Source organism: Bombina bombina, chromosome 6 (genome assembly GCF_027579735.1).
Source record: "Bombina bombina isolate aBomBom1 chromosome 6, aBomBom1.pri, whole genome shotgun sequence".
NCBI lineage: Eukaryota > Metazoa > Chordata > Amphibia > Anura > Bombinatoridae > Bombina > Bombina bombina.
In genome coordinates this window covers 364,552,439-364,565,599 of record NC_069504.1, presented here as the reverse complement: position 1 = coordinate 364,565,599, position 13,161 = coordinate 364,552,439, and the positions used below count along the sequence as shown (strand labels likewise).

Genomic DNA, 13,161 nt, shown 5'->3' with positions numbered 1-13,161 from the left:
AGTCAATGCCTATAGTGACTAGGAGTGTTAAATGTTAAAACATCAACATTAGCGAATTGGCATAAAAAGACATACAGTAATACAGTGTTGCTTCAGATCGATAGAAATAAGCAAAATACAGTCACTTGTAAGTTCAGATACCAGAACCCATCGAAATAGATATAGAGGGTAAAGAAATTCCTGATTTACAAGGTAAGGTATATACCAAAACGTAGCCCACTGGATAGTGAGTATTAGTTTGTGATCAAGATGTAATAAGATAGAAATCCACAGTGCCCGGAGTAGAAGTTCCCCTTAGGGTGTCTACTTACACTCCTTAACCTCAATCAGTATGAGGTAAGTGTCGCGTAGTGTTGGTAGAAACTTTATCCGGCTTTCAGGGATGTAGAAATCAGCTGTTGGTTCTTGCCGGTGTCTTAACTCATGTAGCCATATCACTGTGGTTTTGCAAACTGCAGTATTCCCCCAGTCCTGTCTCTTCTTGTCAGGGTTTTTCCCTGTTGTGTTTGCCATGTGCTGCTGGCAGCCATTTTACTCACCTCTCTTCCTGACTATGGTGCATTGTGGGGGATGCTGCTCACTTCCTGCACTTTCTTTTATGACCAGACTGTTGTGCATCATCCATGTGAGACAGGATGCAGTCTCAGAATTGTGATATCATCATTTATTATTTAAAGGGCCTCTGTTCAGGATGCTTTGCCTTTGCGTTGTCTGAGACCTGTTTGTGAGAGTTCCTGTGTATTACCTGGCTGCCTGACGTCCTTCCTGGTTCCTGATCCCTGGCTTGTTCCTGACTCTGCTGTTCTCCTTGTTCCTGATTCCGGCTCGTCTGACTAATCGCTTTGGCTCCTGACTCGGCTCGTCTGACTACCAGCTCTGGTTTTGACTCCTGGCTTGTTATTTGACTTGTGGACATTTTATAATTTTTTGCTATTAATAAAAGTGTGATTATTTCTGCACTTCTCATCTCAGTCTGATTCCTGGCACCCTGACATTATGCAAAGGCCATGAATCCTGATGCTGCTAATTATCAACCTTTACCTGCCATCATTTCCAGGATGGATGTACAGGATCACTGTTGGGCACTACGAGGATTTCTTCCCAGGGAACAACAAGTTTGCAATGCTGAGTCTTGGAAAAACAAGGATCTTCGGAATTCCAGGAACAATTACCAAAATAACACACCAGGCAGGTTGTCATTAGCAAATGCTCATTTATTCTGAGTCATAAACCTTGTTTAAATAGCCCTGGGTGCACGTATGCATCCTATACGAAACAAATTACCATTGGCTAAACAAATCACCTTATGGCCCCATGACCCTATTCATGACCCTATTTGGTATGCAGCATAATATGGCATAACATAGCACAAGATGATATGTATTGGAGGAGGGTAAAAGGAAATGGACGTTTGTGGTTAGAGCAAAATATAGATTAGCTCTGCATGAGACAGTGTGTTGGAGGAGGGTGAAAAGGAAATGAACTTGTGGTTACAGAGAATAATGTATGCAATATGTATATTTAGCAGAGCGTTGTAGTAGAGAAAGGGGAAGTATCAGAGGACATAGTTTGTGAGACAAGAAAAAAAGACAGAATATAATGTTTTAGCAAAATTACAAATGGTGCGAAATAAGAACATCATAAGTACATAACATAGGTGATGTGGACTGAACGAATAGGTAATATTACCTGACAATTCCCCTCTTTAGTCATAACAATGACTACCTTGGCACTGACATCTTGGATGGAGTGGGACATGGGGGTATGGGGCAGAGGCATGTGTGGAAGGGTGAACGTACAGGTATTGTGGACAATGGGGATTAGAAGCAGCAGGCTTTGCAGTACATTTAGCAATGCATGAAACAAATATTTTAAAACCACAATAACAGAAAAGGATAAAGAGGGCAATAAAAACAATAATGGTACCAATATTTTTTAGCCAATCTAACAGACCTAAACCAGTGAAGAATTTATCCCAGGGGTTATCAATGCCAGAGTTTTTCTTTAATTCACTGGATAATTCTTCAAATTTTTTAATAGCAAGCGTGACCTTTCCTGTGGGTCCTGTGTTATCAGGGATAAACGTACAGCAGGACCCACCAGTTTGGGCGTCAATGACTTTACAAACCCCTCCTTTCTCTGCTAAGAGCATGTCTAGAGCCATGCGGTTTTGGAATGTCATGTAAGAGGTTGGGCCAAGTTGTTCAGCAATACCTTTAAGGGCATCTCTGGTGTAATTAACAAAACGCTGTTGATTATAAAATATATAATTGATCCAGTCTACATTTTTATTAGCAGTTATGATGGGGAAGATGGATTCAAATCCAGCTTTGACCTGGTCACGGGCCTTAAATTCATCTGGGACCCCCTTGGGACCCCTATGGCGTCTATGTATATATGGGGGTCAAAACTACCTGGGATAGCCTCTCGCCGTGTACGGTGAGAGGAGGTGGGGTGAGCGTGTGTGTATGTGTTATTTCCACCTAAAATATGGAGAGGCATAATAACTTTTGCTAGAGCACATTCCCCAGACCACTGTCCCTCTAACCTAGCGCAGATTTTCATATCCCCGCAAATCCAATATATGTCACCTAAGGACTGAGTGTGATTTTGGGTGGTGAGATTACTATACTTAGAGCAGTAATTAGATGTGAAGTTACCTAGGAATCTACCCTCACCTTTGCCCCTATAGCAAGTGTAGTTACCAGAATATATAGTAATGCCCTCACCAGGGTGTGGGGTTTTAGTAAGGGTGGGGTATTTCTCTTTCCAGGTGGTACAGGCTGACTGATTAACAAAGGTATTAGTATAAAGGCTGAGAAAACAGGACTCAGCGCTACTGGGGATGTTAAGGGGGACAGTACCTAAGTGGGGGCGGGCCTTATCACAGACATAACAGTTGGATTTATTATATTGTTTGGCTGCGAATGCCATCCATTCTAACCATAAATTAATATCTGAATAACCTGTTTCGGTAGCCATAGTAACCCTTGGTGAGGGATCAGCCATAGCAACCATAGTTTGTGATTGGGACTGGGATTCAGTTGGGGTTTTGTCGTTAAGTGCAGAGGCAATTTTGCCCCATTCAGATGAATTAACCATATCTTTGATATGAAATCTACCCTGGGAGGGGCCTACACCACCACTTACCCATACGGAGAGAATATAAGAGCCACTATCATTTGGACTGGGGTTTTCAATGGTAAAGGTTAGTCTCATACTAAAGCCAGAGCGGCCAGAACTAAGGCAGGACCCAGACTTAAAGAGAGTCATCCTATCAATTAAGGATTTGCCATTTTTATCCTTCCTGTCTAATGCGCTTTTGGGCTTGTATCCCCACCTAGGGCCTGGGCCCGTATTCCACCCCACCGACCCCCAATGTTTACAGTTCTTTCCCCAATAGCCATCCTCCACACAAATATAGATAGACCTGGTTGGAATGTGTTCATATAGGTGACATTGACATGACACAGGGGGCATGAATCAATAACGTCACAAAAGTCAAATGTAAATGTGGCGACATGAGTATTGGAGGAATTATACCAAAAAGTCATACGGAAAGGTTGTGTTGTGGTTTGTGTAATGGCCACTTGTGAGGCTGTCGTGGTAAGGTACGTGGTCATCTTAACAGGGGATGATCTCCGGGTCCTACAGAGAGCTGGAATGGGTGGTGCTGGCGGGGTTGTTAAGTTCTTGGTTGTGTTTTGTTCCGGGGGTGAGTCAGGGGGAGGGGTGAGGTAGTTACAAGCAGGGGCAATAATATGCTATTCATCCGGCGTCTCATAATAGCAGGTACTGCAACCAAGAGCACCGAGGAGAGGAGGAAGAGATACACCAGGCAGGGAGAACCCTGAATAGTGATCATGGTGTTGCGGATATGTGCTGTGGATATAGATGTTACAGAAGGGACTATGCAACCAACTTCACCCCTCTTTGGACTGGCAGCTGAGGATGATATAGGTGTTACAGAAGGGACTTTGTGACCACTTCACCCCTCTTTAGGCACAACTGTTGTCCTGGATCGTTCTGGACGGGCGGTATAGATGTTTCAGAAGGGACTAGACAGCCAGCTTCACCCCTCTTTGGACAGAGCTTTACCCTAGATGCATGGATCCAGATGGGCTCCTGGGCTGTGAGGATGGCAGTACGGGTGATGGCCACAACTTCGGTGGGTGGGCCGTATGGAAATCCTCCTTTCTTTGCTTTATTCAGCTGTCTGATGCACACTGTGTCTCCGACCTTGAAGCTGTGGGTTGGTTCCTGTGAGGGAAGAGGAAAACGAGAAGCCACATCACCATAGTTGCCATTCAAAACAGAGATCAGTTCATGTACATATCGTTCTCTAATTAAGTCTAAATCACCAGTGACTATGTGTGGGGTCCTGGCCCAGGGGGTGGGGAACAGTCGACCCATTAAAATCTCAAAAGGGGACAACTGAGTGGATTTGCTTGGGAACATCCGTACCTCAGCTAATATTGCAGGTAAATGATCCTGCCATTTGACCCAGTTCCCTCCCGTGGCCTTAAGGAGTTTTTCCTTAATGGTCCGGTTCATTCTTTCTACCACCCCTGAACTCTGGGGGTGGTATGGTATGTGGAACTTCCATTTTATCTGTAGGTGAGATACCAATTCCTGCAATACCTGCTAACAAAGGCAGGACCATTGTCTGAGTTAATCTGCAGGGGGCAGCCAAATCGGGGAATGACGTCAGTGCAAAGGTGTTTCACTACTGTTTTTGTGTCTTCCCTAGTACTGGGGACGGCCTCAGGTCAGCCAGAAAATTGGTCAACTATGACCAATAGGAAGAACTGTTTGGTTCCTGTTTTAGGGATGTGTGTGAAGTCTATCTGCAGGTGAGTGAAGGGTGCAGATGGTGGTGTTAGGTGGTCATGTTTTGTGGGTTTGTTGTTGTGTTTGGTTTGAAGACAAGTGATGCAACGGTCAATGTAAGATTGTACATGTAACTGTAGGGTTTGTATGCAGAAGTAAGGTTTGATTAACGCTAGAGTGTTGTGGATGCTCAGGTGACTGACACCGTGGGCTTTTTGAAATAAAAATGGGTGCACTGGCTTCAGGAATACCAATGATTGTCCCACCTTTCCCCTCTTTCGAATAAAACCCTTGGGGGTTTAATTCGTGTTTCTGGGAGGAGTAATACTGGGATATAATACCATATATGATGGTGGCGGGGCTAATGAGGGGGGGGGGGCAGTGGGCATAGTATTTGGGACGTGTTTCGGGTAAATTGTGGGGGGGGGGCGATAGATTGGGGGTTTAGATTTGTCTATTTTGTGTTTCTTATTGCTGGTGGATTTATATCCGTCACAATATTTTAACCAGTATTGGGCTGCTGCGCTCATGTACCGCATGTCCCAATTGGGATCCCCTGTATACCAATTAAATGCTTTCTCATCCCCAAAACATAAACCCTTTAGCATGTCCTTATGAAATTTACAATTGTCACCATCCCTTGGAAATGCAGTGCTGGGGTCTATTGACTCTGTCCAGCCCACCACATTATCCACGAAAGGGTCCACCATAGCCCACCCTATATCTTCCTGCCTGGCCACATATTCTTTACATGTTTCTCCCGAAATATGCTGTTTACTTTGACTAGTCCCCATGATCCCTGGCCAATAATATTATTTGACACACACACAATCAAAAGGATTTAGCGTCTACTGGAGGCAAGTTGCAACTATGTCACTGGCAATCACTAACAACAGCTGTACCATACAGGGTTAACTGTATTCGACAAAACTGCTAGATAGGACGAATGTGACACCTTAAAGTTACACGTTGTCTCCACTAGCTCATGCGATGGTAGACACAGGACTTAAATGCCACTGGCTATCATCTATCCACGTATCATTAGGTTTCCCTTCAACACGGTTAATGGGGCGTCTTGCATCCAAGTACTTATGTCCTTATAATAGAGTAGAAGCAATAAAATATACAATACATATACAACAAAAAATGGTATGCGATAGTGAATATAGGACACAGGTTTTACCTAGTGTGTCTCTATGTCCTTATAATAGAATAGCAATAAAGAGTACAATATATACAGCACAAATAACACAGTAGTTAAAATAGTAAGCGATAGTGAACATTACATACAGGTGTCACTTTGCTATCATCCACGTATGTGAATGGGGCGTCTTACACCTGCGTCTATGTACTTATAATAGTATAGCAACAATGAGACAAGAAAAACATATCACATGAATAGCAAACAACATATAACACAAATGGCAAGCAGCATATAACACAAATAGCAAGCAATAAGATACTGGTTTTAACCGAGACTTCAGAGGGCCAAATTATACCTTAACTTTAACTCCGGAGGTCTCCCATAGACAATTTACCCACCCCAGGGTCTACCACAAGACTAATCCCCTATATAATTAGGTGGGCTTTAATAGGCCCCCAACAGGGTAAAAATTAAGTCACAATTTATAGACAAAATTACTTACCCCTTTGGGAGCACTGAGACACACCCCACTTCTGACCCCAGATTGTTGGGCACAACGAGGATTTCTTCCCAGGGAACAACAAGTTTGCAATGCTGAGTCTTGGAAAAACAAGGATCTTCGGAATTCCAGGAACAATTACCAAAATAACACACCAGGCAGGTTGTCATTAGCAAATGCTCATTTATTCTGGGTCATAAACCTTGTTTAAATAGCCCTGGGTGCACGTATGCATCCTAAACGTAACAAATTACCATTGGCTAAACAAATCACCTTATGGCCCCATGACCCTTTTCATGACCCTATTTGGTATGCAGCATAATATGGCATAACATAGCACAAGATGATATGTATTGGAGGAGGGTAAAAGGAAATGGACGTTTGTGGTTAGAGCAAAATATAGATAAGCTATGCATGAGACAGCGTGTTGGAGGAGGGTGAAAAGAAATGAACTTGTGGTTACAGAGAATAATGTATGCAATATGTATATTTAGCAGAACGTTGTAGTAGAGAAAGGGGAATTATCAGAGGACATAGTTTGTGAGACAAGAAAAAAAGACAGAATATAATGTTTTAGCAAAATTACAAATGGTGCGAAATAAGAACATCATAAGTACATAACATAGGTGATGTGGACTGAACGAATAGGTAATATTACCTGACAATCACCGCTTGGATCAATTTGCACTAGCCCTGCAAACCCTGCTGACTCGCACTACACATTTGGACCAAAGTGTCCCGCATGTTATGGCTTCTACTGTTTCCGCTGCTGCACCTTTGCCTACCAGATGCATGTCCGGTTCTGCACCTCTACCTCAGCGATATGGAGGCGATCCTATTCAGTGCAGAGGGTTTTTGAACCAGGTGGGCATTTACTTTGAGATGTTACCTCAGGCGTTTCCCTCTGACAGAGCTAAGGTGGGATTTCTCATCTCGTTACTCTCTGATACAGCTCTTGCCTGGGCTAATCCCTTGTGGGAGACTAATAAACCTGTGATTTCAAATTACCCTGAATTTGTGGCCTCCTTTCGAAGGGTATTTGATGTTCCGGCTCGCTCCTCCTCTGCCGCTAAATGACTCATGTCCATTCAGCAAGGTACAAGATCTGTTGCTCAGTATGCTATTGTGTTCCGTACGCTTGCAGCAGAGGCAGGTTGGAACAAGGAAGCCCTTGTTGTCGCCTTCTTTAATGGGCTCTCTAATGCGATTAAAGATGAAGTTGCTGCCAGAGATTTACCAGAAGATCTTGAGGCATTGGTGTCTTTTTTGATCCTAATTGACATCAGACTCAGAGAGAGGCCCTCTTTCAAGGAGCGCTTGCTGAAGCCTCCTGTTCCATTGTCTCCTACGTGTTTGTTCCCACCCATGCCTCCCTCTCCTCCCTTGCCTCCTGGTCCCGAGTCCCTAGGTACTGCTGAGCCGATGCAGTTGGGATTCACACGTCTCTCCGTGGCGGAGAGGGCCTTTAGGAGGAGGGAGGGGCTCTGCCATTGTGGGTTACAGGGCCACCTTTTGAAGTCTTGTCCTACACGTCCGGGAAACGCTCACACCTAAGGTCCTGTCGGGGGCAGACCTTGGGTGGCTTATCCTTGTCCCCGGAACCGCTTAAGGAGAAATCTTTGGTCACGGTTGTCCTTTCCTGGGTGGACTCCTCCGTAGTCACTCAGGCTCTTGTTGACTCCGGTGCTGCTGGCTATTTCATTGACAGTGCTTTTGTATCAAAGCACTCCATTCCTGTTTTGCCTTGGTCCGTTCCGCCCACATTGAGGCCATTGATGGCAGGCCCCTTCAGCCCGCACTCGTTACTCACGAAACTGCTCCGTTGTCCATGGCTGTTGGGGCTCTCCATTTTGAAACCCTCCAATTCCAGGTGATAAACTCTCCGCATTTCCCCCAGTTGTTCTGGGTTATCCCTGGCTCCAAAAGCACAATCCCAGTCTCGACTGGCGCAGGTCCGAAATTTTGTTGTGGTCCCCGCAATGTATTTCCACTTGTCTTCGGAAACCAGTTAAAGTCTTGTGCACTTCTTCGGTATCTCAATTGCCAGAGAAGTACCAAGAGTTCTGAGACGTGTTTGACAAGGTGCGTGCCGGTACGTTGCCTCCTCACCGGTCTTACGATTGTGCCATAGACCTGCAACCCGGAGCCATACCTCCTCGGGGCCGGGTGTACCCTCTGTCTGTTGCAGAGAATTGTGCTATGGAGGAGTATGTTGCTGATGCTCTGTCGCGGGGGATCATCCGCAAATCGTGCTCTCCTGCAGGGGCTGGCTTCTTCTTTGTGAAGAAAAAGGGTGGCGAGCTAAGACCATGTATCGATTATAGGGGTCTTAATCGTCTTACCATTAAGAATGCTTACCGTATTCCGCTTATTACGGAACTCTTTGACCGCCTCAAGGGAGCTATGGTCTTTACTAAACTTGATTTGAGAGGAGCGTACAATCTCGTTTGATTAAGGAGGGTCACGAATGGAAAACAGCATTTAACACCAGGAGCGGGCATTATGAGTATCTTGTAATGCCCTTTGGCCTATGTAATGCTCCTGCTGTTTTTCAGGAATTTATTAATGATGTCCTATGAGATATGTTGCAACAGTGTGCTGTGGTGTACTTAGACGACATCCTCATACACTCAACCACACTTGAGGCTCATCGTTCTGATGTTACATGGGTTCTTCAGAGACTACGTGAGAATGGCGTGTTTTGTAAACTTGAGAAATGTGAGTTCCATCAGACTCAAGTAACCTTCCTAGGTTATGTTATCTCCGTTGCAGGGTTCTCCATGTATCCTGACAAGTTATCTGCAGTTCTGCAGTGGCCTCGCCCAGTTGGTCTTCGGTCTATTCAACGTATTTTGGGGTTCGCCAATTACTATAGAAAGTTTATTAAAAACTTTTCTTCTTTGGTCAAACCTATCACAGACATGACCCGTAAAGAGAATGATCCACTCCATTGGTCACCTACTGCCATTGAGGCCTTTCATAGTCTTAAGACTGCCTTTGCTGCCGCTCCAGTTCTGGCTCATCCTAACCCTCATCCTAACCCTGTCCTGCCTTTCGTTCTTGAGGTCGATGCGTCTGAGACAAACGTATTAATTTTACGTTTGTTATTAGCATCCAATTCTTTGTAATAAACATCCCCCTTAAACATGTTGAGTTTCTCCCTTATGTCCCTAATCTGTTCTGTTAAGGTTTCTTCTTTCTTATTTCGATATTTAAATAAAATATTAATAAAGGTCAATGAACAGGTCTCTAAAGCTGTGTCCCATTCCATGAGCAGTTCTATTTCAGAATCCTCAAAAATAGGGGTTTTCTTCATCCTGAGACCTTTAGGTATGATTTGATACTTAATGTATCTCTCTAAGTTATTGCTATCATACCAATTTAATAACTTTTTTTACTTAATTTTTCTAACTTTTGAAAGAGTTTTTTAGGATCTGTTATGGCCAAATTACCCTCTGGAGTTAGTTGCTCATCTGTAAAAGACAGATTTCTTATTTTGGTGGTTGGATCAAAATAAGCTCCATATTCAAAGTCAGTCATAATAGCTATATTTAAGACAAAAGAATATATTTATTAAAACTCTATCAATAGAGAGTGTAGTAAACAGAAAAAGACTGCTGCGCTATCCTATTGTACCCATGTAGTGTATCATAAAAAATATATCAAATATGATACTAGAGAATAAAATACACAAATGTGAATCACAAAAGAAAATCACAATCATAAGCTATAATACAAGTGTAAATGAAAAGCAAATAATCCACATATATAATATAATAGCATAAATAATATAATAGTATAAATATTATTATATATATAATGTGACTACAAAATGTTTGAAAAATATAAACAATATTATTGGGAAAAATATAAAAATATGACAATAATATAAAAATTATATATAAAATGTCCAAGAGTCCACACGATATAATGTATCCAAAAGAAGGCAGCAAGACCAAAAGGTGAGTGAAGACTCCCTGCAAAACTTCACCAAATAAAAAGATATGAACAAAAGACTGTGTGTCTGCGCCTTCCTTCTATAGTGGAATATAACATATATAGATGGTATGGTATACAGAATATTATGGGGTACGATTCCCCTATCACCGCACACTTACTTCTAGGAACCTCAATCAATATGAGGTAAGTAGCCGCCGTATATGATTAATGCCCAACTCACTGGTGCCTCCAGGTCATTGAACAGGAAAGGAACGGAACCGGAAGGGTTACTCAGCTGTGCAGAACCTGAAGTGTGAAAGTTAGACTTCCTCGGACATACAAAAACAAGAACTTGAGAAATTGGTCAAACAACAGATTAATCTACAACTCCACTCTTCAACCCTAGCTGAGTATTATAGGGTACGACGGATTCCAAGGGATATGTGCTCACTACTCTAGCCCACCTTCTTTGCGGACAATCCTGAATTCTGCACTAAATATCAGCAGATACTTAACAAAAGCTCTATGGATATCATGACATTAAACATTGAATTTTCAAACATGGAGCTAAACACTTTGGGACCAGCGATAACTACTCAACAGAATAAACTCCGGGAAACAACCGGAGAAGAAGAATATGAAAAGGCAGTTACCGACATCAAAGGAGTCACTGACGTGTTCAAATAGGAAGTTGAAGAGAAAGCGCCGGAAGTTCAGGCGCGACGAACAGGACTACGCCACCGAAAGTGTTTACAGGTGGAATCGTGGCAGGAGAAGAACAGGCAATACTTTTGCCAGGAGACCGAATTTCTACACACGGCGAAATGCTGGATCCAATACTGGATCATCATCTGGATCAGAGGGTTCAGCGATGGAGCCAAATAGTATGACCATCTCCACACCTTCTTCTTTTTTAGGGGCAGGTATCGGCCCCGTTCCTGCAAGCAGCGCCATACAAGGTGAGGTGGAGGCGGGCAGAGGAGTGGATACATGAGCAAGAGCGAATTAACAATGAAGGAGGAGGTAAATATAGTTAATCTGTCTTCTAGGACACTTACAAATGATGAGATCACAGTGTTAAATAAGGGGTTATCGTTTTGCCCCACTGAGGAGCCTGATCCTTTTGCCCTGATGGTAGACCTGACTCATTTCTTCAGGTTACTCAGGTTAAAGGCCTTTTTTAACAATCCTGACAGGCCTATAATACATGTCCCACAAGACTCTAATACTAACATGTTTGACATTAGCAATCTAGTATTACGTAATAAGAGTACCTTTAATCCATCAGGTGACAATCCGGCTGTGGAGACATATATCAAAACAATAGAAGCCGAGTTTAAAACCATGACTGACAAACATAAACAAAGACACATCACAATCTCACTAAAAAAGAGTTTGAAGCTCTTAAATCTATCCAAGGTGACAGTGACATAACTATCAAGCCGGCTGACAAGTGCGGAGCCCTGGTAATTCTGGACTCCGCAAAATATACAACTGAGGTCTTGAGACAGTTGGAAGACACTACTGTTTACAAGAAACTGGACAGTAACCCTTTATGTAACATTGTAAAATTACTTAAGAAAGAAATTGATAGGGGTTTACGCTATGAGATCATTAGTCAGAAACTAGCTTAATTTTTGTTAATTAAGAACCCTATCACTCCAGTTTTTTATGTGATGCCAAAAATTCACAAGAGCCTAATTGACCACCCTGGCCGCCCTATAGTGGCAGGTATAGGCTCAGTGTTAAGCCCAACAGCCCAATTCTTGGATAAAATCCTATCACCTTTAGTCACTACTGGCAGATCCTATGTCAAGATATATCAGATTTTATTTGTAAAATTAAACAATATGTAGATTTGAAAGATGTTCTGTTGTCTAGTTGGGACGTGACATCTCTGTACACTGTCATCCCCTATGGTGTTGCGGCCTGTATAGTGATATACAATGTGATTTCTTGGTTAGATTGCTTGAGATGGTTCTTACAAACAATTACTTCATATATGACAACCAGTTCTATTTACAAAAAAAGGGGGCGGCGATGGGGTCGAATGTGGCCACATCATGTGCATGCCTTACTATGAATTGGGTTGAGGAGAAATATGTATACACTCATTGTCTTTTTCAGCGATTCTGTTTAGGGTGGGTCCGCTACATAGATGACCTGTTTATCCTGTGGCGGAGCACACCGGAGGAACTCAATCAATTAAAAAATGAGATAGAAAGAGAAGTCCCATTTCTGAAATTCAGTATTAAAGCAAGTATGACTAACATTGAGTTCCTTGACACTATGGTTTACAAAACTGAAGACAGATTGCACACTCATTTGTACACTAAACCTACTGATCGCAACACTTTACTACATAGATCTATTTTTCACCCTCCTAGGGTATTTATGAGTGTTCCCAAATCCCAGCTCATATGAGTCAATAGAATTGTCAGTGACTCAGAGAAACGTCAGGAAAGGTCAGGTCAAATGGTGGAGAAATTCATCAAGAGAGGGTATAGCCCACATGAACTTAAGAATATTCAGATGAATCCTACTAGTGACACTTACATTAAAACAGGAGATTATCCAAATAGGATCTCATTTGTTAGTACATATAACTCTATGAGCAACAATACATTTCATATTATCAAGAAAAACTGGTTTGTGGTGAAGGAAGCTTGCCCTGACATACAGGAATTTGAACAATTGCCTAGAGATGCTTATCGCAAAGGCAACACAATTGGCAAAAAATTGGTGCATG

General features: G+C 42.7%; 1 protein-coding gene across 1 annotated transcript; it reads right to left on the bottom strand.

The window, feature by feature from the left end:
- Nucleotides 1-1,193: 1,193 nt before the first annotated feature.
- LOC128662967 (uncharacterized) lies at nt 1,194-6,915 on the bottom strand. The gene is made up of 2 exons (XM_053717046.1): nt 6,477-6,915; nt 1,194-4,260 (listed from the first exon to the last, which is right to left on the bottom strand). Exon 2 carries the CDS (start codon nt 3,478-3,480, stop codon nt 2,299-2,301), a length of 1,182 nt encoding a protein of 393 aa, XP_053573021.1. The 5' UTR covers nt 3,481-4,260; nt 6,477-6,915; the 3' UTR covers nt 1,194-2,298.
- Between the last annotated feature and the right edge of the window lie 6,246 nt (nt 6,916-13,161).

Excerpts from the sequence above, each read along its gene's own strand:
- LOC128662967 (XM_053717046.1), bottom strand. The coding sequence starts at position 3,480 with ATGCCCCCTGTGTCATGTCAATGTCACCTATATGAACACATTCCAACC.